Raw genomic sequence first — 25,959 nt, 5'->3', positions numbered from 1 at the left:
CCCGCTGTGCTGGCCCGTCACACCTTCCCGATTCAGCCGCTCAACTATGATACTATTTTATTTGTTTTTAAGTTGATTTTTTCTTTTTATGTTAATTTTATCTTGGGTAACTGTCAATGTTTTAATGGAAGTCTCGTTTTTTTATGTTAATTCTTAATGTTTTTATATAAGTCTTGTTTTTAACCTGCAAAGATTTTTTGGAGGATTTACAGTCGTACCTTTTTTAAATTTGTCCAACTTATTTTAACCTACGGAATTTGCTGCTGTCATATTTTAAGCAGTACAGCTTTATTTTTAATTTACGTGAAGTACATTGTGTATTAAATTAGATAGATTTGCCTGGCCTTGCCATCTTTGAGTCTTTCAGGAATAGTGAAGCACATGGGGGGAGAAAAAAGTGAATTTGTGAAGAGTGAACAGCATGTTTTGCTTCTTTGAAACAAGATGCGCCCTATCCCTCCCATCTGATGTTGTCCTGACCTTGAATTTTCCTCGCACTAATCTCCTATTGTCACCTAGCATCCTTGTGTTTGTCCAAGCTTGTGATTGGTGGCCAACTAGGCAGCCTGTGCGTGTCTTTTCCACTTATCGAGAAAGAAAAGGGAAATGCGGCGAGGTGACAAGGTGCTCCGGTCCAGTCAGCATCATGGCAACCGTTGCCGTGACAGCAAAGAGGACGGAAAAGGGGATCCCTCAATAGAACTGCGGTTAAAGCCTCTTTGCGATTATCAGCTTTTCCCTCCTGGGGCAGCAAACCCCGAAGGGAAGATTGCCGCAGTCTTCCGCCGAACTCCCACTTTGTCTGTGGAGAGCCCTCCCGATAATGGGTTGTTGCCAAGGTCACCGCTGCTGTCATCCAATCCCGATACTTACGCGCAAACCGGGCTTCCTGCTTGGGGGTAATTTGACCCTGACATTGTTCGGCGCTACCCGGCTCACGGCTGTAATTGCGCAGTCTCCGGCGACGGTAAAGTCAAGTCACGGATTGAAATTGGCCATTAGCGCTCGTGGGGGCGGCCCGGGTGAGGCCCGGGTTGCCGCAAAACATGACAACGGCTTTTTTCTGCGCTTAGCACATCTGATGCTATTGAATTATTGGCGAGGTAAGGAAGAGTTAGGGTGTCAATACATCCGGAACCCTTGTCGCATTTATTAACAAAGGTCATTATCGAATAACAAACACAGGACCTTATTGACTGAGAGGAAAAATGTCAAGCAAGCAGGTGCATACGAATAAAGTTGCGACTGACAGATTTGTAGGGGATTGACGATTATACACTACGATCAATGCGAGTCAATCATCCGTCTGTGAAAACCGAAATTAAATGGATTATTTGTCAGGGTTTGAATGATAAGGAAATGAGCACTTTGAGTTGTTGTCATTGGCGATTACTTGTTTTTGACATCATGGCGTTGATGTGAAAAATAAAATAAATCTAAATTTGACAGTTTACGTATCGAGCGATTGCAGCTTCTGTTGTGTGTTGGCTAACGGTTCAATTCAATCGAGCCCTTTCTTGGATGTAGGCCAATAATCCCTGAAGGTTAGAAGATAATTGCCTGCGAATTACAACCGGCAGAGCGCTAACCAAAATCCTTAATGGAAGTTTGGGCCTGGAAGCTAATCCGGTGCTATTTCTTGTCTACGCCGCTTTCCTCCAACGCTCTAAATATAGTCCGCTGTTTTGTCAACTGTCCAAATGCTAATCCATATGTCTGCGCTAGCCAAGATGGAAAAGTCTTGACTTTGTCTTGAAGTGGATCAAAATGCGCATACACCGTTCCCACTGAACAGTCTCTAGGGACGAATTGATTTTTTTTTTCGGCGGCGTAATTGTAATTGCTTAACACCGTGAACATTATGGCAGTGGAGGATGAACTCAAAGATTGTAGACGTAAGAATACAAATAAGGTCTCATTTCAATTTGTATTCTTTTCCAAAGCTGACAGGTGGTTCTACAAAATGGATCATCTCCTTGTAACAGCCACACATACAGACGCACACACATCGAAACCAACACGGCTGCCTGTAGGGCTTCACCGATGTTGCTGAGGGTGCAGAAAAAGAATCAAAGCGCCGCATCTATCGGCCGTGCTTACGTTGATGGTAAAACGGTGAACGCAAACCAGATGAAGCCAGCCAACCAGCTAGCGGCAGTTGCTATTTTCGATGCCGGCTGAATGAAAGGCACAATGGAGAAGGTCAAGAGAGACAGATGAAAATAGCCAGTGTGAGGATGTCAGTGATTGCAAAATTGAGGTTTTCATCCTGTGATTTTTACCTTCCAGCACACGTTGACTCTCCCAAATGAACGCTTAACCGTCAAATGGCTCGTATGATTGCATTCAAGAGCAGCAGCGTGTAAAAGTGTCACGCGCCGAAAATCTTTACTTTCTGGATGTGAATCTCTACCCTGAGTAAGAAATTTGCCCGCAGGAATAAAATCAATAGCAAGCAAAAAATAGATAACCATCGGCCCTGATCCGTCCGCACATAAAACTGGTGCGGCATAAGCGTTTTATGAAAGCAAAATGCAAATGTAAGAGATTGTTATCGTCAGACAGGGTGGCCAGAAGTTGAAAAAGTCTCGGAACCAGTCAAACTTTCCTCAGTTTACTTCATTTCCCAGGGGTCTGAATTTGTAAAACATTGTGTTTTAAAGAAAAACACCAAAAATGCAGAGTCATCGCTTTGAGGCTGTCGACAGTAACAATGCACGCAAACCTAATTTGGGGAGTTTTGTTCACTTACACAAACGAGGCGAAGATAATATTTAATTAGCAAAGCGTGACATTAGCTTAGCCGGACAGCTACAAAAGTAGTCTGGCTGAACACAAACATTCCTGGCAGGTTGTTGGACACGTGGAGGCTGCTTCACCTGGCCAAGAAGAAGTCCGCCAAGTAGCATGCTTTTCTTTTTTTCTAGCTAAGATTTTTCTTTGGCTATCAAGATTTTTCTTAGCAGTGTAAAAGCATCTCAGTTGCTTCAAGCATTTTTTTTCCCCCACAGTGGTCAAAAGCTGAAAGAAAAGGCTTGATTTTTCATCATTTTCATTCTTATATATTTGTTTAAATTACCGTATTTTCCGGACTATAAGGCGCACTGGACTATAAGGCGCACCTTCAATGAATGGCCCATTTTAAAACTTTGTCCTTATATAAGGCGCACCGGACTATAAGGCGCACCATTAATGCATCATGTCAGATTTTTAATCCAAATCAAATCATTCTCCATTTTATCTTTTTTATTTCAACTTCAGACGCAACAAATTACTTTATAATCACAAAATAATGCTCCATAGTCTTTTTGATTCATGATTCATGGTCTTCAGCGGGCCTCTTATGATTGATTTCATGACACAATGCTTCAGGCCAGTTTAAATTTAAGAATTTGGTCCATATATAAGGCGCACTGGACTATAAGGCGCACTGTCGGCTTTTGAGAAAATTTTAGGTTTTTAGGTGCGCCTTATAGTCCGGAAAATACGGTATACAAATTTGGCAGTAATGTTAACACTTTTTGCGATAAATTTTTTTAACCATGGCATTATCCACATTTTCACCAGAATGATGCTTGCTTTATATCGATGCACCTCAATATACATATTCTATAAGCGTTCGGTAAATATCGTTATGCGGATGTCTTATTTTCAGCATCCACTTCTGAATCCACCCACATCAGAATGAGGCCATAAAACAAAGAACGTTCTCGACGAATGCGAGCGAGATGACTCAAGCCTTGTTGTTTTTATTTTATTTTTTGCCAAACGACAAACAAAAGGCGTACCCGCGATGCGGCGTTATGTAAGCGCCGTGTTTTTGTTGTGCTCCCTAAATTGCGACGTGTAGGATTAAACACCACAACCACGCGCTCATCATCAGATTTGTCCTGTGGCTAAACATGCAATGCTAAGCCCCCCCTGCCAGGGAACGTTGGGTCCTGCTGAGTGCGAGATACTTGAGAGTGTTTGTACACAAGATTTAACACCAAGTGACCACACCGTGCTTTGAATTATTCATTTATAGACACTCATCTTATTATTGTAGAGTAAGCTACCTGCGGCCGCAATGATTTGAGCTCTGTTAGCATTTAAGTCTCGCTGTCACTTATTCGGCAGTTTTGTCTATACAAGTAAAAATGAATAATTTATGCTAACAATTGCTAGCATGCTATCTTGCGTTGGCTGCAGTTCATTAATGGCATTCATTCTCTTGTACTTGTTTTTACATTGTTACTATAAAGACTGAGAATTCTTACCAAAAGGGTCAGGCGAATGAATTGTAGCAATTTAGCATGAATGCGGTGTTAAAATGTAACCTTTCTGCTCATCAAAGAAAAATCAGAAGAAAAGTTTTCTTTGATAGAAACTCCACCACATCACTCCCAGACCCGTCTAGGGAGCGGCACCTCAGGCTACAGTTACAGTCTGTGCAGTTCATTAAAATTGTTTTCGATATGACGGAAAGTATGTTTGTAGGTCATCGTAGGACATGCTAACACGAGGAAGGGAAGGGTGTCAGATTAAAACTCAAGACTTCTTGTGAAAGCTTTACCGCCAATAAAAGGAATAAAGACAGGAGTCCAAATAGTTGTCTAATCCATTCTCGCCTCTGCATCCTTTTTTTTTTTTTATGAGTGTGCTCCTGAGGCAGAGCGGCGAAAGCGTGGAAGGCATTAGCGAGTCGCTTTGTCGGCTCCCGCGCTAGCTACTTAAACATGAGTCGGGCAAATCCTCCTTTCACACATAAAGGCCCAGATTTCCGCTATTGTTGGCTCAGACCTCTTCAGCGGCAAGCACCGAGACCTTCCAGTCGACTGCGCTTCCGGACAAACCAACAAGAGATAATATTCGATGATTGGGTTTATCTACGAAGCTTTTTGCCAGAAGTCCAGAGGTCAATCCACTGATTCAAAACAACTGTGTGGAGCTTGGAACAACAGCTTCGAAAATAATGTTGATGACACGCTGGTTTGTGATGAGTAGTAGAGTAGCATCTCTGTCGTTACCATGGCGACAGCAATGATCTACTTCAGTGCTCCATAATATTGGCAGATCTGACCAGATCTGTTGTATGATGGTAGCAAATTGAATACATTTTTGGCTTTTAAAATGGTGAGAAAGGGAGACACAAAATGCCAGCCCAGAATTAATGTTTCGTTTTAACATTGTCGAATGACAACACAACCACCTTGGCGGAGGTAATGCTATTTTCTTGGTCTGAGTAAAAACAATGAGGAAAAAAACAAACAAGTGTTAATGCAGTCGGACTTGTTTTATTGTTGTCCTTTGCTGTCACATCACATGTGAGGAGCGATCCAGGAATAGATAAGATCAATCCTTTCAACAAAAAAAAAAAGAATCTGATAAGAAAAAGACATCTCGGAGGAGAAAAGTGATGTTTTTTTCCCACAAACTTTGCATCGTTCTCAGTTAATGTCTTAATTTTGCTCCTTGTCACTCTGGCTCTATTTGTAAACGAAAGCTATCAGTCTGACAAAAACATCTCGATGCAAGGCAGATGAATTTGCTTGCGTGGGTGTTTCAAAAATTGCACTTCGTTGACTGAATGTCAAAGAGATGAAGTTGTTATCTTAAAGAGAGCAGGAGTCTTGTAAAAATACTTATGAATTTATTCACCGGCTACAACGTCTAATTATCTGATGTGCTGCCTTTAAACTGCTGTCCGGCATTTATCAACGAATTTCTTTTAATGCGCCCGGGTCTCTAATCATATTACATCAATAGAAGTATGAGTGCCCTTGTCTAAAAGTAGGTCTCATTCATAATTCATGGTGGATTATTAATGTTAAGAGTAGAGGAGAAGCTTGCTTATTCTAGCCACAAAATGAGAGTGATGCTGAGCTGTTTCGATTTTTCATTAAAAGTCACCTTGTGCAGACTCCAAAAAGACAAATTGACGCAAAAATTGTTGTGTCTCTACAGTGCTGTCTGCCCACCACTGGCGGAGCTAGAGGGTGGGTCGTGAGGGCACTGCCACCCCAAAATATGCCATTTCAATTCTGAAATAGTTGTATGTCGGTATATCCATATACACGGTGTAGTGTATGAAGTGCTCCACGATTGTAAAATATTTTTATTATCTTGACAGGCTCTTGCTGCTGTATCCTTTTTTTTTTTATGACAAACTATTAATAAGATCATCAAAGTTTGATGTCAGACTAGCTTGCGTAAGTAAAAAAAAAAGCTTGGAAATTTTATGTTGCCCACATGCCGTAATTGCCCAGTCGGAGTTTGTCAAAGTACAAACCTTGGGTATTGCCTAAGATGGCCGACTTTTTGTGTTTTTTGTGTCCTCTTATGAAAGTCACGTCCACCCACTTCTGTATTGAAGCTCTTTTTTTGTTTCTGAAAATCCTCAACAGCAACAATAAAGCCAAGAAGTAGAATTGCATGTTGTTGTCAGTGTTTGTGCCTTGGGGACACGCTGTCAACAATCAGGCGTCAGCTTCCGGCCGACTTGCGGCCCCTGAGGGTTCTTTGTCACTGGATCTCAGGGAGCCTCGAGGGAGGAACGTATAGGACAGAGGCAAGAGGGCTCCATTTGCCCCCTGTCACTGACCCCAATCACTTGACTCTACGTGTGTGAGCATATATCCAAGTCTTGTAGAAGTCAAAGCTGTCACTGGTCGTCCGTGCTTCGCTTGCAGTTGCTGTCAAAGAGCTGATTGTTCTCCAAGGTTACCCGAACCTGAACTGAAATAAAAACTTGAATGTGAAGTCATGTAAAATCCCAAACTATTATAACTTTGGTTTATTCCTCTTTTACGCTTCTATTTCAATCTTGCGACACATTTCCTTTTATCGGATTTGACCCCATGGGACACGTTACTTCCTTTGACCACAGAAACTGAAAGAAATGTGTGTGTGTTTTGAAAGAAAATGAAGAAGTGGCAAAAGACTTGACTTATGAAGTTCATAGTCGTTTGGCGTCACCATTTCGTTCCTTGTTGAATGTTAGGGACGGAGCATGTGATGTGAAGGCCATCTTGGAATTGAACCCTAACCCTAACCCTACCCAAAAAGTCACAGTCACCAAATCCGACATTTTGATTGAAAGCAGCCATTTCATGATCATTTCGCCAATTTCCAAGACTCCTTTGGGCAAACCCGTCCTATCCAGACATTTGAGTTTGGAAAACACTCAAATGTCTTCCAGAGCGCAGAGCTGTGCTAACAGATGCCGAGACGCTGTCTAAGCGCTATTGGACGACAGTTGGCATGGATGTGGCGCTCCCCGTGGGTCCCTTTTTAGACGAGATGGAGTGTGCGACATCACGGAGCTGTCGATGCCATCCTCGTGCGAGTGAAGTGTGTATTTGCGTGTGATGCTTCACTTCCAGCTGTGTCTGTCAAAAGCAGAAAAGCTTCTGGTTGGGAAGATCCCAGAGAGGAGGATGATCGGAATAATGAGGAGGAGGAATAATTGTGTGTCATTTTAAATGGGGAGGATAATGAAGCTTGAAATTGAATCATCAGTTTTTACACGTGAATCAAAAGATGCACTTTGTAAGAATTTTTTTAGTGTGAAGGGCGCAATCAAATTCATGGACAAATGTGCAGCAGTGTTTGAAACGCAAACATTTAGCGTTTAACAATTAAAAGGACGCACGCACACGTGTTTTTGCGCACACCAACACGGAATGCCGCCTACGCACTCCGTCGGGTATGCGGCGCGGATCGAGGCACACCAACAAGGCAGTCGAGCGGATTAATTCATTTACACTTGTTTTGACAACAAACCACTGCTCACTGCTAGCGGGGAGACAACATGTGACGTGTAGCATACGCGCAAGCTAGCATATTCAAGTACACTGCTACCTTGAGTTAAATTCACCCATTTTGGCATTTTTGGTTTGTTTTGAACCAAATGATGAACTGGGATCAACATCATCGTGTTTTAGTAGCGTAGCAGTGACAGTTGACTCAATCTCCAGCGAACGATAACGCAAAGACAAGCGGCCATACATACCGTAAATCTGTCCCGGTTTTGACGTGACATAAAACATGACTCCATCCTACATCATTTGAATGCCTGCACGCCGGCGCCGCCGCCGGAGAGGGTTGTAAATCTTTTTTATCTTTGATCATAATGCGGACGAGTGAGCCATTCAGATTCCAAGTGTGGCTGTCCATTAAAAAGCAAGCATCTCCAGATTCAGTTCTTCAACAATTAATAGTACATAATAAGAACATTTTTATTTTCATTTATCCTAACAAAAAATGTTGATGTCTTATACAATATTTGCCAACTTGTCACAATGTCACTCTGAACTAACTGCGTGATTATATATATAGCATATCTCACTTTAAAGCTCGCAGCCAAACGTTGACTTCATTAACGCTTCCGATCCGTGGAAAGTTGAACCCGCTCGGAGACAAAGTCGTCAACAGCGTCGCCCGAGTGATTACACGTGACGGGAGAAATGACTCGACAAAGAGTGGCGAGGCGAGGCGGGATTGCTCATCGTGATCCTGCCCGTGAGTGATGGAAGAAGACAAGGAGGGCGAAGACAAAAGTGTCATTGTTATTATTGGAATTGTGATTAGGCCACTTACAACGTCTGTAAGTCTCTCTGGGTTGACTCATCAATTTATGCGGTTTATTTACATCAACTTTCGCGTGATGTTCGACACAAAGGATGAAGAATTCCAGCACCTTTTTATCAAATCGACCTTTGACCTATTGCTGGACCAATAGTGAGTCTAGCTATCATTAGAAGTTGGTGCTAAGGTGTTGCCACCAGGAGAGCGACTTATACTTGCGAGACAGAGCTCAGGGTAGCAAAAAAAATGAGCACCCCTGTATTCAGTAATAGCAGTCACTTGAAAGTGGCGCTGAATCTTCACCCAGCCTGGCTGATCATGTTTTGGGTGTGTAAACAGACTGGTTTTATGTAAATTAGTCTCGCTGTTCTGTCACAGTTGGCTAGAAGGGCTCACTTACAGACACAAAAGGCAGATTTAGCTTTTTTTTTTTCTTAATTCCACACTTGATAGATGAGCAGGCACTCCACAGACCCAACTATTTTTATACGAGTCATTAAAAAGTCAATTTTGCGTAACACGTCCCCTTTAGTACCTTCCGGGTTAAATGGTTTCAGTAAATTTCAACCCCAGTTTCACGGCAGGCACCTCCCTTTTGTTTAGATGACCAAAATATTAGAGACAGCTGCTCTCCTAATGATGTAGTGCACTTCAATACGCAACTGTTAACTGCAGCACCAATAATAACCTCTTCGACAATGCCAATCAGAAATGAGCATCGTCAAGGCAATGCAAATTGGCGGGTTAAATACACCAAATATTGCTCCGCAATTATTTCCAACAATGAGCCCCGTTGTGCTTTTTGACAAACATTTGAACCGCGTTCACCCTGTCAACAATTGCATTTGCATGACAAAACGCCCTAATGCGGCATTGTTAAATCAATTCGGTACAAACTGGGAGTCAGAGGAAACAGATTTGAACAATTTCCTAGGCAGCTTGTTCCAGGGAGGGAAAGACGGGAAATGAAAGGAAAGCAAAATGCGGTACTTGGTATTAAAATGGAAATGAGAAAATGCCAAAGCAGGAAAGTAGAAAACAAAGCAATGCGAATGTGAAAGCTTTTGAAAAGCTCGCTGATGAAACCGATAAGGGTACCTTTAATTAAAACTGTGATTTATTTAATTTCTATTGACTGTTATGACAAAATTTTATTATCATATTAATTCACAAGATTGAGGCTCAATTGTAGGCTGAAAATTGACTACTTTTCAGAAAAACTGATGAGTACTGATCAATATATGGTCCTTACAAGCGACAAGTGAAAATGTTGAAAAGATTCCTTTGGCCAAATGTCAGTTACCCACCTTGGTACCTAGGCGGTCCAAGCATATTTCTGGGGCTGGGGGGGTTCACTGCCCCCAGAGCCCCCCAATCTAGCTCCGCCAGTGTCCCCTCTAAAAGAGCTGTAATGTCCCAAAAAAAAAAAAAGCCAATCTGCATGGTGTCTGCAAACTATTAAGATGTTTTGCTACTGTGTGCCAGAAACAAAAACAGGACCGAGACAATCAAAAGTCGCAACCACAAATACACATTCACAGATTGCGGCTGCTCCACCAATGAGAGAAGTAAGCAAACGTGACAGAAAGACGGTATTGCTTGTTATCGCAGGCGTGTTTGCGTGATTGTGTGTTTGCAACCGAGTGTGTACACAATGACTCATTATCTCCAAATGAATACTGAAAATGAGGTTTAGATTTTCTATCCAGGTAAAGGTTACAATCTGGAAAACACAAACACTCATTCCACCCAAACACACTTTGAGTGAAAATACATCCGGCAAGGAAAGCAAAACCAACTGACAAATGTTTTTTGGTTTTTTAAAATCTAATGAACACTTACTTTATTGACCAAAGTTTTTAGACGCACCTTGTAATCAATAAACAAATCCATCGGAAGTTGGACTAAACCACTTAGCTAATTAATTGGTCCTCTTCTAAAGACATTTTGGACAATTAGATGCATCCAATTTTCCCAATCCAACAATTGTATTAAGTCTTATGAGAAGAGTATAAATCTGCTGTTCCATTTGTACTGTACAGTATAGAATGTTTCCAAAGAGATTAGCCTATACCTCCATGAATACAAATTTAAAAAACTTGCTAAAAAATTGGACAAAACAGATAAAGGAACAAGTGGTGTCACAATTATCTACAAGATTTATTGTGGCAATTGGCTTTCCTGCCATGTTTCCCGCACAGAGAAGGCCGCTTCTTATCTGCAGTGAAGTCACATCACTCATCTTTAGGAGTGCCTTTCTCATTCAGATCTCGCCGTTTAATTGCCTTAAAAGGACGGTGACTAATGATAAACTAGACAAATGTGAATAGGGGTTTATTAGGATGTTTTGGGTGAACCTATTTAGCTTCTTCAAAATGTAAAATCCACAAAAAAAACTCGGTCTGATGTAGTGAAGCTCTATGCCAATTCAAACCAAAACCGTAAGAATTAACATTTTTTAATCGGGAAATTCAGCCCCCGAAGACAGTTTCACTTAGCGACATGAAATTTGGTTGGCATGTCAAACATAAGTTTAGACCCACAAAAAAAAATCTTAAGAAATCATACCCTGAAATCCATACACGTATGTCGTCCATTTTAGTTTGAACTGGCCATTTTAGATGAATGGAGGCCATTTCAAAGACAAAATTGGCTCTAGAATATTTCCAAAATCCACTTCCTGAAGTCAATGTTACTTAAGATTTGGGGAAATTTTTCATCAAGAGTAAACTCACCAAAAAGTCCCCTGAAGCCAAACCGGAAAACATACAGGAAAGTCTCCCATTTTGATTTGAAGCGGCCATTTTAGAGTGACTTGGGCTATTCCCAGAGGTCCCCTTATTCCCAAATGGCTATCAAATTTGTACTAAACCAGATAAGATACACCAAATTATGAAAATATTTTCACTTTAGCCATTACGTGTGGTCAAAGAACAGCAGCGAGGTTCGAGGACCCGTCATCAAAAACAACTCGACCCAATGTTTACTTAATCTTGTGGCCAGTAGTGATGAAGACAGTGACATCACTCCCCGTTAAGAATGAAAGAACACAATCACAAAGTACGATACGACTAACACCACAAAACAATGGGGCGATGCCAACATAATTCAATTAAATAAAGTCACTCATGTGTAGCAGATTAGCCACTTGCCTTCGGAATTTATCAACATGAACTAAATTGGCAGAGGCGGGCAAAATACACTTCATCATAGTCTTCCGTCATGTATATTTTTAGCCTTCCTTCAAAATGAAGCACATCCCTTCCTTTTAACCAGGAAGAAGACATAATGTTATTTCCACTTTGGAGACTTTGCAGTCCTTTCATGCACGATGACTCACTTGGCCTGTAAAAGTCCCGGCCTGGAAGGTGACTCCATCCCCCGCTTTTGTTGGGCTAAGGCTGTTTATTCCCGTGTGATTTACTGAGCGCGCTCGGTTGACAGTGGGCGTCCGACCTTGTCCTCGGCAAAATGAGCAGGTGCGGCGACGGATGAATGGGATGAAATTGGGAAAATGTCTCTTTTGGCGGGCTTGGGCGCGCCGCGCCGCTCCGCTCGTAATATGGTTTGCACATCCATTTATTGATGAGACCCCATGGCTCTATGATTTTTTTATTTTTTATTATTATATATGACCAGAATGGAGCAAGGATGAAATCACAAGTTATTGCGTATAAGTTTAAAGTAAAAAAAAAAAAGTGAAAGTCGTGTCAGTCAATACTGTTCCACTCCATTCCTGTAGGGGGCAGTGATGCACGTTCCACCGTCATTCAACCATTCGTGATCCGTACCGCTTATCCTCCCTAGTGGCCTATCAGAAATTCATATTGGCTGTGCTTTGAGACAGATCCTCTTTCTACTCTCCATTTTACTTCGTATTATCATTTCACAGCGTGTCTCCCGGCTTTCCCTAAATCTCTCATATGGAGCCTGAGGCAGTGACACACCTCGCCTGTGATAAATCTGCCGCTTGATTTTGAGAAATGTCGCACCAAAGTGCAGCGTAAATACGACCGGCGGCCTTTAACTTGATTAAATCCCCGGGATGCGGGCACCAGGCTGCGACATGCGGAGCAACCAGACACCCTTTTTGACGCCAGGGAAGCCCGAAGCGCAATTGTGTTCAAGAAGATTAGCTCAAACTGCTAAAATGATGTAATATGCTGATCATTGTTCCTCGCAGTCAGATGATGTCACTTGATGGAAAGCATTTGATATCGTGAGCACGCTTGAGCGTATGTGACAAGAAATATGAAATTGGACAAATGTTCTTGGACGGATTTGCCTCGATGGGTATGCTCCGTTACAAGAAATATTCCCATGTATTCCCGATTGGGGCCTAAAAACGTATTAATTTGACTGATTCTTGTTACTCGTTGGAATACACACACACACACACACACACACACGTTTTCATCTGATAGTGTGACATGTCCAGTTTGCACCGACTGCCCTCAACTCAACTCTGTTTTCTCCTGCAGACTTTTTATGTCCACAGGTGACCCGGGGTCTGTCTCATTTCGGCCTGTGTGTGTGCGTGAGTGCATGTGAGATTAAGCGGAAACATCATGAGGACGTGTCCTCTGATTAGCACACGGAAATGTCAAGCGTGTTTGGAGCCGCTGCTAATGAACAAAAAGCTCGGAAGACTTCGAAAAGGGGACAAAAGATGGAAAAGTGGGCAAAATTAGGAAACATGTTTGAATATCAATGGGAACGTGACGGATGGGCTTTTCTTTCCGCTTTTGATGATGATGTCATCTTTTTTTTACCAGCTGGTTGCTTAATAATAGTAGAAGTTTGAAGACATAATTACAAATAAAATAAAAAAAATAATAGCTGTCTTTTTCCCCAAAAAATCAGTGTTAATATGTTAACAGAGCTTAAAATGTCATTTCCTAAAAGCCCCCCCCCACACAAACTTTCTTCAGACTTGGCTAAAGGGGTCATCTGTTCAATTCCATGAAAAGATGAAAAGAGTGGGAAGAAGCAAAGAAAACAGATAAAGTGGATAAAAACGTCATCAGACGTGTCGCTATTTTCCAACATTACGTGAGTGTCTGTTCCGTGGGTACAATTACAATAAAAGCAGCGTTTTATCCTTCACGCGTAGATATATGGACGTCAAGTCCTATTACTGTCATACTCCTCCAGATTGTTCTTTTTTTTTTTCCATCTTCTTTTGCCTCGGCACCATATTTCTCCCAAGCTCCATCAGTTCCTCTAATACCTTCTCTGCTTCCCTGCGTGAATAAACAGCAGACATATTTTGACTTACGGCAAAGCTTTGCCAGCTGGCTCTGTTTCGTTTGCCATTCAAACTGCAACCTTTATTTTATTTTGTTCTTTACAAAATGTAGTTGATGATTTTTTTTTTTAAATACACAGCAGGAATTGTTGTGCTCAAATTCACTTGTTCACTCGAGGCGGTGTGAACGCTGCTTTATAAATAAACCGGCCTTGTCTTCTCACTTCTCTGCCGCTTGTCTTTCTGATGCTATTTTCTCTGTCCTCTCTTACTATTTCCATCCCTGTGTATGCACCGAATTACCATGCAACACAGATCTTTTTTTTAAAGGCACATATCTTTTATATTGTTATCCTCAAGCCGATTTGTGTCATCTTTCTGAATTTCATTTAGCAGTGTCATGTTAAAGCTGCTACTTCGAAGAAGAGTAGGGGGGGGGGGCAGAGAGGAGCCCTGTTTTTTTTTTTTTTTTTGGCCCGGCCTTGCGTCCCTCCCCTTCCTTTCCCTGAAATAGCTCCTTTATTTTCAGCTGCCCCCAATAAGACAGTAGTGGCTGCAGGTGAAAAAGAGAGGAAGAGTGGCATGCGATGCGTTGGCACGGCAATGTGGACATGTCATGTGATCACTCATGCGATTTTGTAGACTCTACTGGCCGTAATCCTCCAGTTTCTTTTTTTTCCAGGTGCACTTATAGAAGAAACATTATTGGACATAATACATTATCGTTTCTAAAAAAAAAAATCAAATTATGTTTTCCTTTTTTCCATAAATATTAAAATGCCGTTGCCACGATATGAAAACACCAATATGTTGATTCTTTTTGTTTTAAAAAAATCTCGTTTTGTCATGCACATTTACTTAAGATTGATTATTGTGAATTAGCCGAATTGACTACTTTTATTAACAACAAAGAATTGGTCACATCGCCAACTACTGGCCTAGCATGCACATTGCATCTTCTTTTTTTACACCTGTGCAAAAGCATCCTCCTGTTATTCTCACAAATAAAAAAAAAAGCCGTTTTTACTGACCTTTACCCCTACCCACGTGTTCTTTTAGTTTTTGCCACATGATTTAACTTGCTGCAATTTGCATAAAATGCCAAAAAGCACTCCGATGGTGCAATTAAGATTGTATGCTCTGTCACTATCGTCATGCTGGCACATGTGACCCCAGCTGTTATCAAGACAATGAGGAGAAAGTAAGAAAGGAAAAAAAAAGGCGTGTGAAGGAAAAAGGAGTGCTCACTTGTCCCCCCCCCCTTTCTCTCTCCGCAGATCTCTTTACGCAGAGAGAGAGCGAAAGAGAGAGAGAGAGAGGGTGGGGGTAAGTGGAAGAGGAAGAATGAGGAAGACGAGCCTCTCTCTCTCTCTCTCTCTCTCCACTCCGGTCCCAACCCAAGCACACATGCGGGCTCTGCTGATGAAGCTCCGCCGCGGTCATTCAGGTCGCTCCGGAGGCGCTCCATGGAAACACGCCGACCGCATTCTCGCCACCAACAACAGATAAACAAACAAACACACGAGGAAGCTGCAGGAAGAAGAAGAAAAAAGTGCCCGTGTGCATGGGAATTCGGACCGGTCTGCCTCCCCTCCACTACTAACACCACCACCCCCTCCTCCTCCTCCGCCTCCTCCTCCTCAGACTTGTGTGTGCCTTCGCTCGGGGGCCCCGTCCGCCGTCTCGGTGGTTATAAGAGAAGCTCCACTCGGCTCACCTCCACTCGGCTCACCTCCACTGGGATCACAGCTCGGCAAGGAAGGTAGGAACTTTTACTCCCACCGTACTGTTTTTGGGCCAAATTGAAAGTGAAACGGAACACCTGGATGAGCTCTCCGTTCCCCCGGTTGGCTCATCCGAGCGCGGAGCCGCCGGTATACCGACGCCCCCCATTCAGCCTTCATTCAATGCGCTCCAGGCTCCGGCTTTTCTCTCTCTTCTTTTGTGCACGAGTGACAATTACGCACGCCGAGCACGTCCTTGCGCCATTCCCTCCCTTTTTAATTAGACTTTTACCGTGCAAGTTGCGCTCCAAATTGGACCCCCCGCTAAATGTGAATGGACCACTGATGCACCCAATCACATTTGAGCGATTTTTTTTTTCTTTTTTGCAAATACTCAGATGAGTCTCCTCTTTGGGGAAAAAAATGCTATCACACGCCTACTACTACGATGCGGTCCATCACTGGAAGGCTTTCCAAGCATTTTCCTGCCTGACTGCACCTCAAGCTTGATGGCTATCTGTGGAATTAGATTGCAGAGCAGATTTAACCAAAAAAGTGTGAGAGAGAGAGGGGGGGGAATGTCACGCCTATAGAATTTAATCATTGTTAAATCCAGATTGGAATAAACTGCACGGTCTTCCATGTAAATGCTTTCATGATGCCAGTGACGTGTTAGGTTGTCACATTATGCCCCCCCCCTCATGTCCCCCCAGTCATAAATATTGTCTAATGGTTGGCGTTGAAGCTGAAATGATCGTAATGATAGCGTGAGATGCTGCAAATGACAAATACGAGGATGTTTGCTTCAACGCAGACGATTGTTTGAACAGCTTTGAGCGCCTCCGCCAGTGCATAAAAGTGTAAACCCGCTGTTTACGGTAAACACGGAAAAAGGTCAGGGATTGGAGGTGTTCATGGAGAACTGAGTAAGGCGGGAAAACAAATGATATACATCTTTTCGAAAGATATTTTTTATGATGTGATATGTGCTGACAGGTACTATCTATCCATCCCGCAGGAGGAGTACGGTACTAGTACTAGCTGCAATCGATGAGGCAATTCAATCCATTGGTCGTTCAGCATCACCGATCAGTGGCGGCGGTGTGATCTCGTGGCTAAAAATGGCGGCTAAGCGAGTCATGTTGGCCTCCGTATAGTCCGGAAGATGATTTTTGAAAGGAAAGTCTAGAAAATATATTCAAAGAGTTTTAATTGCTGGATGCGGCCATTTGTCAGTGGCCCACGGGGCAGGCATGATTCAGCCCCATGAACTCTGCCTAGCAACAAGTAGCTGGGGCAAGTGTAGCCGTGCCCCATTAGAACCAGTAGATAGGGTTTGGGCAAAAAGCATTTACTTCTCATGTTGATTCTATGTTTTTGATATATTCTACACGACAAAATGAGATTTTGTTTAGTGCAAACACACAGAATTCAGTTTATGAGGACTAAAACAGCAGCCGCTTTTCCGCCACAGCTGCTGGACATCTCCAAAACGCTGTCATTTTTATTTTTTATGCGTGCATTGTAATCTTCTTAGACAATCCTTGTTGGAATGAACAATGGCGTACTCCAGCCCATGGGGAGTATGATGCAGCTTACAGATGATGCATGCACATTCTCATTAGTCTGAATATTCATATTTCACGCCACGTTCTTGTTTCATCTGGTTTTTGTACTACGACAACATACATTTCTTATTCATCATGTGTATACCAAATGTACACCCCCCCCCATCCCGTTGCTTATCGATAAACTGTACACTACGGCCGTACATGTTAGCTGCTAATGGAGCGATCCAAACGAGCTCAGGAATTAGCAGGCGAGAGCAACAGCCTGGTATGGCGTGTCGATGGAATTAGCATTCTCGCAATCTGTGAGTACATGTGACTCAAATCGATTGATGATTGGTGAAAGCAACAATGTGCGTCTTGAAACCATTTTTGGGGCAGGTTCTTAATGAATCAATTATTTCAGAGTCCTCCATCTCATAGTTTGTCACAATGACTTATGACTTCTCCAACGCAACGTGTCATCATCCAATCGGGGGAAAGGCCGAAAAGTTATGTCGATGGCATTACAGAACAACCTGTGCAGCTATGACCGGACCTTGAACCGATTAATGCTTACATTGATGTCTGGATACTATTTTTAGCACGTGTTTACCCTCCTAGTTGCTGACCATTCTGTGATCGTTTTCGGAAGCGGCGGCTATAAAAGAAAAGATGATTAATGATGGATGGAACCGCAGGCGTGTGTAAAGCCCAAACAGCGAGCTGACAAATGTTCTTGTCATGAAATGAGACACCTCGGGTGCCCCCATTGGACTTCCAAAATGAAATACCCCACTGCTGTCATCTCTGGATGGGACATAAAAGCAGAGCTCAAGGTCAACATCGATTTCATGATACGCACCATTACTCTTCTTTTTTTTTTTTTATAAATTATGTTTCTTATTTGTTTTAATTTCATTATGCTCTCCTCGTTTACTTTGAATCTCAACTTTTAGGTTTTGACATCGTGGCTAATTGTGTCAAAGTGACACAAGCTACGTTTTGGCTCTTTTCCGCATGAGCTCGTTTTTTGTTTTTTTCCCCTCACCGAGTTAGCTCCGTTTTGAACACGAGCCCAGCATATTTTCATGTCGGCTCGCGAGGGGATATTATGGAATGTGATATTTCAATTAGAAATCAATGGAGCTGCCAGCATTCAGCGGGTCAAAGCTCTCCAGTGTTAGCCACACGCGTACTTGATACTGCTACCTGCTAATGCACACTTTGATTCCCTTTGTCTATCGATTAAAAGCTCGTAATTTATTTACGTTTGTTCTCTGTTAAAACTCATCTTGGATGGCTTTTAGATGACACAAGTGGTAATTTAATGATGCTTAAAATGGAAATAAACACTGAAGATTTAATGTCCTTTCAAAAGTATATCGCTAGCTATGTTGCTTGCTAGCCAGAAGCTGAGCTGCACTGTTTGTTTACTGAGTAATCAAAATGTGTGTAGAGCTTGAGGCAGCTACACTTCCTGTACTTTACCCAATATGTACCCCCCAAAATAATAAAAGTTCTATTTCACCCATTGTGAAACGGGATTACGCTATGAGTATACGCAGTGTTTAATTTGTCAAGAAATTGTAAACACGGTCTATTGATTGAATTTTAAGTATGACAAATAGAAGAGTCTGCTGGACTTTTACAATCATCTGGGCATAAAAATCAATCAACAATTGCCATTTCTTTCCATTATGAAGTACAGACTTGGTTAGAACAGCAGCTATAAAATTAATAAACCTTTTGCTTATTGTTTGATTGCCATAGTTACAGAGTAATGTGACAACGGATGACCACAGTTCGCTGTAATTACGGTATTTTCCCTCTGATGAGTTACAGTTCGGGGGGGGTGTATAAACACCTTGCTCTGCTTGCCGCTCGATACCGCGCTAGTTATTGTGCGCAGGAAATAAACGAGACGCGGTGTGATCATGGATGAGGGAGATGCATTGGCTCAACATGAAGGTTTTGTAATTGAATTTGGGATGAGTATAATAATAGATTCAATGATCGTTACGATTGTTGATTAATCGTGTCTGGCTGGGCCTTGTTGATTCACTCAATGAGGTCACTGTCTCAAGAATAAAAAACGAGATTTTAGAAAGATTTGACTTTATTTTCAATATTTACCTTCTATTTTTCTTTGTCCTACGAGGAAAAAAGGTTTCGAAAAACTACTCAAACCATTATCCTTTGATCAAGTAAACCTTTTAGCTCCATCAGTTAACCACAAATCGTATAAAATTATGTGGAATTATAGCTCGACAAAACTCCAACTAGCTAATTTGCGCAGATAAAGGAAGCGATCAATAACAAAGCCCGACACGGAGAACTTTGTTTGTTTGCTGTATAATTAGCGCTTAGCGCGCTAGAAAACAAACAACAAATATCGATAAGTGCATCAACACTTTTCTGCTTTATTTGCAGCCACGTAATTATCGATAGTCTCTCAACATCTTAATAATCGATGCGTAAGTGCACAATGTTTTCACCGTGCAAATAATCCTAATTCATCAGCACACATTTTCCATCCCAAGATAACACAAAAGCCGCCTTGATGTTCCTTACATTAATAATGTCCTACATGCATTAATCTCAGGTTTTTTCAGATATGATGCGTACGTGAAGCGTAAATCCCATGAGCTCCCTTAAGCCAAAGTTACCTCATCTTGATCCGGCAGCAGCTCCTCGTCTCGTGCGGTCGCGCCGATCTTTGTGTGGCATTTGAGATGATAAATAATTCAGCCATCTTGGGATCTTTCATCCCTTTTCTTCACTTGAGACAATTCTTTTTTTTTTTCTCTCCAACCGTCTGCGTCAGTGGCGCACCGCTGAGCTTTAAACATGATTATTAGGCTAGAAAATGACCCCATTGTTCAGTCAGGGGCCGAGTCCTAAAGTGATATACTGTCACTCGTCTGTTTAATACATCGTTATTTCAACACCCAATGTGATCTATGAGACCTAAGCACAATGGTATCCTGGAAATTGTCATTTAAAAACAGGTCGAGACACCTGTGCCACGTGTTACCGTCGATCCATCGTGGCGTAAACACTGCATGTTTGCTTAGCGCTTGTAAATTCCTGACTTGTACGGCAAGGTTTGTTATCTTGCCAGCCAGATTGAAAACACAATTTAGAGCCCAGCATCACCGCTGGCCAAACGTGTTTACGCTGTAACCTCATTTACTCGGCAAACCTTTTTACCACAAGTCAGCCGGCGAATCGGTGAACGCAGTCTTCCCGCAGATTTCGGCGTGGGCCGAGTAGGGATAACAAGCATATGATCGAATGATGGCAATTCAAGTTTATCTTCGAGTTATTTGAACTTCCCGCCCTTTAAGCAACGCAAACATCTGAAAGATGCCTTTTGATGTTTGAACTTCTGCCTCCAATGAACTGCTGCATTAATTTTGCAGAGGCAATCTAAGCTAGGCTATATTTCATAGCATTGATTTCTTAAAGCAACAAGTAGTACTATAGCCAATTAAAAGTCATAAGGAAGCACTTGAAGCATTAACCAAGTCTTCTTCTCCTCCCGTGTCCTTTTCTTAAAGGTTCAACATCCTCATCGATCGTCACCTCGCGTCTCCGATTCAGACGTCAACATGGCCCCGAAGCTGTCAGTCATCGCCCTTGTTCTGCTCGTCAGGCTTCAGCCTTTACTGGCCGGTGCGCCCCCTGAGCCCAGCTTAGGCAGCTCAGTGTTGGCGGTGTCCACTAATAAAACAGAGTGCAGCAAAGCAGAAGAGTGCACGCCCGGCGTCATGCTGCCCGTGTGGGAACCCATGAACCCGTCGTTTGGCGACAAAGTAGCCCGGGCGACTGTGTACTTTGTAGCTCTGGTTTACATGTTCCTGGGCGTGTCCATCGTCGCCGATCGCTTCATGGCGTCCATCGAGGTGATCACCTCACAGGAGAAGGAGATCACCATCAAGAAACCCAACGGAGAGACCAGCACCACCACGGTGCGCATCTGGAACGAGACCGTGTCCAACCTCACCCTAATGGCCCTGGGCTCCTCGGCTCCGGAGATCCTGCTGTCTGTTATAGAGGTGGTGGGCCACGGCTTTAACGCCGGCACCTTGGGTCCCTCCACCATCGTGGGCTCGGCCGCATTCAACATGTTCGTCATCATCGGTCTTTGCGTTTGGGTGGTGCCTGACGGCGAGACCAGGAAGGTCAAGCACCTGCGGGTGTTCTTTGTCACCGCTTCCTGGAGCATCTTCGCCTACATCTGGCTCTACCTGATCCTGTCGGTCATTTCGCCCGGCGTAGTGCAGGTGTGGGAAGCCCTGCTTACCTTCTTCTTCTTCCCAATCTGCGTGGTGTTTGCCTGGGTGGCCGACCGACGTCTGCTTTTCTACAAGTACGTGTATAAGCGCTACAGGACGGGCAAGCAGCGCGGCATGATCATCGAGACCGAAGGCGACCGGCCGCTTCCTTCTAAGGTATAGTTTGAGCTCGCCATCATCTTCAAAGCTTCTCTTACACATTTAGACTTCAGAGGCTTATCTTTAAAAGTCTAGCGCTGTTTTATTTTACCGGGCAGTTTCGTCTTCGTCGTCTCCAGGCAACCTTTCGTTTTGGTCGTCTTTGCTATCAGTGATGTTTGTCACAGGTGTCTCATTCCAACTCACTTGGTTCCATTAAAAATGACGTGACACATTGGAAACTGTAAACAAAAGTAAAAGCATAGAAGGGACTTTCACATTCGCCATGTCCGGAGGACTGAGTTCTGAAGTTGAGTCCCAGAATTTCCCATTCCAAACATAAAATCAGAACTCGTCAAGGACTGGTCATGTAAACGGGCTCCATCCTTGCATTTGGTACCAATGCTAAAATGTTTCGGCTAGCTTGCGATGTATTTGAAACTCTTTTCGCAAAACCGTTACTGAAAATCCAAGACTGGAAAACCAACACTGAGATGCCTTTTAAGGCAAATTTGAACCCCCCCCCCCCCCCCCTAAAAATGTTTGGACTTTTAAGGTGGTGTAAAAGGAATGTACCACTGTTTACCATTAAAATAGAATCTTAAGGGAGATAATTGCCAGGTCAACATCATCCCCTATTCCAGAAGGAAGAAAAAAGCTGACTATTAAGAGAGTGAAAAGGGAACTTACTTGTGTTGTGCCTATTTGTCAGCAAATACTCTTTTGATGGGAATCTTGCCAGTGAACGCAATCCTTTAGTGCTTTGAAAATAGGGGGTTTTCTTTTATGAAAAGTTCAGATTCAGTTTCCTTCCAAACAAGAATCTCGTCTTCATTCAAAAGACCCGTGGCATTTCTTTGAGCTTAGCGCTCCCAATTGTTGTAGTACAGACAGACGAGGACGAGAAAGCAAACCGCAGCCTCGGAGGGTGACGATATGCAAATTCCTACAGTGTTAAATTGCCAATTTGCCTCAAGTAGAAAAGGAAGTCATTTTCAATCAAGCCTGTACAACCTCGAGAGCCCTGACGGCTGCAAAATGAAATAAAAATCAGATGATGGACTTGTTTCTGCCTGATGAAATTATTTGTTGGCAGCCACTTGCACGAAAACCAGTGGCGCTGGTTTTTGGATTGTAGCGTGTCAAACACACATCAACTTTTAAAGTGAGCTGAATTTGTATCCGCATTACATCATCCAAAATTGTTATTCACTTTGCTTACTGTATTGACTTTCTACATTTAAACTTTCACTTTTAAAAATCAAATGTTTCCCTTGAGCACCATTTTTTAAAGTTGGCTTCCCTAACACCTCAAGGTGGACATCGAGATGGACGGCAAGATGCTCAACTCTCACGGAGTCGACTTCCTGGACGGCCCGCTGGGTTTGGATATAGACGAGAAAGACCTGGACGAGGAGGAAACCCGTAGAGACATGGCCAAGATTCTCAAGGAGCTCAAACAGAAGCATCCAGACAAAGAGGTGAGTTTTCTTTGTCCCGAGGCTGTTTGTTGTGTGTCTACGTCACTCCGACAATAATTGAGGAATGTTAGAAGTGGTTTGACTAGGTCCTGACAAGGCTCTTTGTTCTGATCGAACGAGGGCAGACACCAAAAACCATAAGCCATTATTTGCAGGAGAAACACCATCGGTTAGCTTTTTATCAAAGTACTCTTGTTAAAATATCTTTGTGTATTTTGGGCTTACAGTTGTAACTCCACTTGTCAAACTGTCTTCTTGTAGTGATTGTGGAGACACTGGTAACATGGTTAGCTAATGCTAATCAATGCTAACACAACAAGCTTTGCTTACCTTTTGGCTTTGATAACCAGACATTGGTTTAGCAGTTGGCATTAGAGCTCTGAGAAGTTTCAAAGTTGCAATCATATTCAGAAAATGGAAGCCACTAAGTGTGCAGCCAAACAGTTTCCATGCTTGTTGGCCTGAAGAAGACTTGCAATCAACTTATACCAATGAGCGAACGGTAAGCCATGCTGATGAATTCCGACATTAGGCGCATTCACAGATTTAATAAGGCCCTAAAACAGATCATGCAAGGCTTTGTGAGGCATTACACGGCTTTCTCAGCTGAGCGTCCAAAGTATTATTTCCAGGTTTCACCTCCTCTGCTTTATAGTAGCATCTTCCTCACTCTCTTGCTTTACAAGCGCATCCACCTCCCAAGATAGTCTTGTTTCCAGTACCAGCGCATTTGTGAGGTCGTCTTCACAGCATGATTTAAGCTCTCAGCACTGCTTTAGATCCTATCTGCTGACATAATACCTTTGCTATACCAGATACTTTTATGATCTGACTTGACATGCCAAAGGGGAATACAAGGACTGCGGCAAGGGAAGAATCCGAATGATCTTATCTTTCTGCAGAACAGCCTTTCGCAAACTTTCCAAGCCACGCTATAATGCTTTAGAGAGCTCAACGTATCTTGTGGCGCATCTTACAGGCTGCAGATTGTGAACAATTGACTTTTTAATAGCTTGTATACAAATCGCTGGGTCTCTGCAGGGCCTTCTCACCAATCAAGTGTGAAATTAAACAAGTACGTCTTTTGTTATCAGCCTCGTACTTCATGGAATACGAGAACGTCCCCCAGAATTTTGCTGAATAAATACATCGTCCCAGTGTTGACTCTCATATTACACCCAACCCTCCTTTGTGTGTGTTGTATCCAGGTGGAGCAGCTAATAGAACTGGCCAATTACCAGGTTCTGAGCCAGCAGCAAAAGAGTCGGGCTTTCTATCGCTGCCAGGCCACCCGACTCATGACGGGCGCGGGCAACATCCTGAAGAAACACGCCGCCGACCAGGCGCGCAAGGCCGTCAGCATGCACGAGATGTGTTCCGATGCCGGCGACAATGACCCGATTTCCAAGGTGTTCTTCGAACCCGCCACCTACCAGTGCCTGGAGAACTGCGGCACGGTCGCAGTGAACGTCATGCGACGCGGCGGCAACCTGGCCAAGACCATTTCCGTGGAGTATCGGACCGAGGACGGCACAGCCAACGCCGGCTCGGACTATGAGTTCACCGAGGGCGTGGTGGTGTTCAAACCTGGCGAGACGGTCAAAGAGATCCGCGTGGGAATCATCGATGACGACATCTTCGAGGAGGACGAGAACTTCCTTATCCACCTGTCCAACGTAAAAGTCCTGACGACAGAAGGCGAGGAGCCCGCGGAGGACGAGTCGGCTAACCACGTGGACTCGGTGGCCTGCCTGGGCCTGCCGGCCACAGCCACCGTCACCATCTTTGACGACGACCACGCCGGAATCTTCACGTTCGAGGAGCCCGCGTTCCACGTGAGCGAGAGCGTGGGCACCATGGAGGTGAAAGTGCTGAGGACGTCGGGCGCCCGCGGCGTGGTCACGCTGCCCTACAAGACGGTAGAGGGGACGGCGCGGGGCGGCGGCGAGGACTTTGAGGACGCACACGGCGTACTGGAGTTCCAGAACGACGAGATCTTGTGAGTAGCCACACTATCGTGTATGCTGTTGATGAAGAAGCGAGGTGCGATGTGGTCACAACGATGGTTCGCTCAACTCTTACACCTATTTTCTTCATCTCTATCAAGCTGTCCTCTCTCCTTTGTCTTTCGGTTTCCATACGGACATTGGTTTGATCTGCTGAATGCAGAGCTGGGGTCATATGAGTTAACTTAGGGTGTCCAATTTAGGACTTTGAGCCAAGGGTTGAAATGTACAGTACGGTGGTACCTTGACTTAAGAGTGCCGGAACTGAAAGTTTCTTAAATTGCGAGCCGGCGCTTTGTGTTGCTAGCAAGCCGCTCGTTTGTTTGTTGCCGCAGATAACTGAACGAGATTTTGAATTGTGTACAGTTATACAGGCAATCCTGATTCAGATTCTAAAATCCACAGACAGATAAGAAACAGTATGTTCATTTTAGCATTGTGAAAATGGGCTAACTTGACTTTGCCATAGGTTAAGACTTTTAAGCCCAAGACCTTTTTGCGACTCCCATACTGTATGTGGCTCGCATCTATCACTGCTCTTTGGATTCCACTGGCCGTCTGTTTAATCTGTTTTAGGGTTCTTATCGATCCCGCTCCCGCTCTGCACGCTCAGCAGGATCCGTCCGCCGCGTGGCACTGGGCTGAAGATGTTGGGAAACTGGGTTATTTGTTGCTCGAATCTTAAACAGGGAGGAATTAAGAGCAGAGGCAGTTACCGATAAATCACACGGGGAGGATTACCCTGCGAACAGCCCTGCCGATCGATAAGCTCGTCAACTTGACGCACACCAAAGGCTAACACCCGTTTTTCAGATGAGTCGGACGGGAGCGTTGCAGGGGCAATCATTAACAGTCGGGCTTTTTGTTTTAGCCATTAGCCATCCCAAAAAAGAAGAACCGGTTATTTACCACCGGATGCTCTTTATCTGACAAAAAACAATTGTTA

General features: G+C 43.4%; 1 protein-coding gene across 3 annotated transcripts in view; it reads left to right on the top strand.

Moving 5' to 3' along the window:
• Positions 1-15,135: 15,135 nt before the first annotated feature.
• The window catches only part of slc8a1b (solute carrier family 8 member 1b), a 60,296-nt gene continuing 49,472 nt past the window's right edge, over positions 15,136-25,959 (top strand). The window contains exons 1-4 of one of the 3 annotated variants that reach the window (XM_037270839.1): positions 15,136-15,578; positions 20,651-21,544; positions 22,843-23,007; positions 24,216-25,006. In XM_037270839.1, the coding sequence (XP_037126734.1) occupies positions 20,702-21,544; positions 22,843-23,007; positions 24,216-25,006 (1,799 nt within the window). In that variant the 5' untranslated portion in view covers positions 15,136-15,578; positions 20,651-20,701. Of the gene's footprint in view, positions 15,581-20,650; positions 21,545-22,842; positions 23,008-24,215; positions 25,007-25,959 lie in introns of all 3 variants that reach the window. The other 2 variants (XM_037270838.1, XM_037270837.1) reach the window with 2 other exon arrangements.

This window comes from Syngnathus acus, chromosome 15 (genome assembly GCF_901709675.1).
Source record: "Syngnathus acus chromosome 15, fSynAcu1.2, whole genome shotgun sequence".
Lineage (NCBI taxonomy): Eukaryota > Metazoa > Chordata > Actinopteri > Syngnathiformes > Syngnathidae > Syngnathus > Syngnathus acus.
The sequence above is the reverse complement of the archived record's forward strand: the minus strand, read 5'-3'. Positions and strand labels throughout refer to the sequence as shown.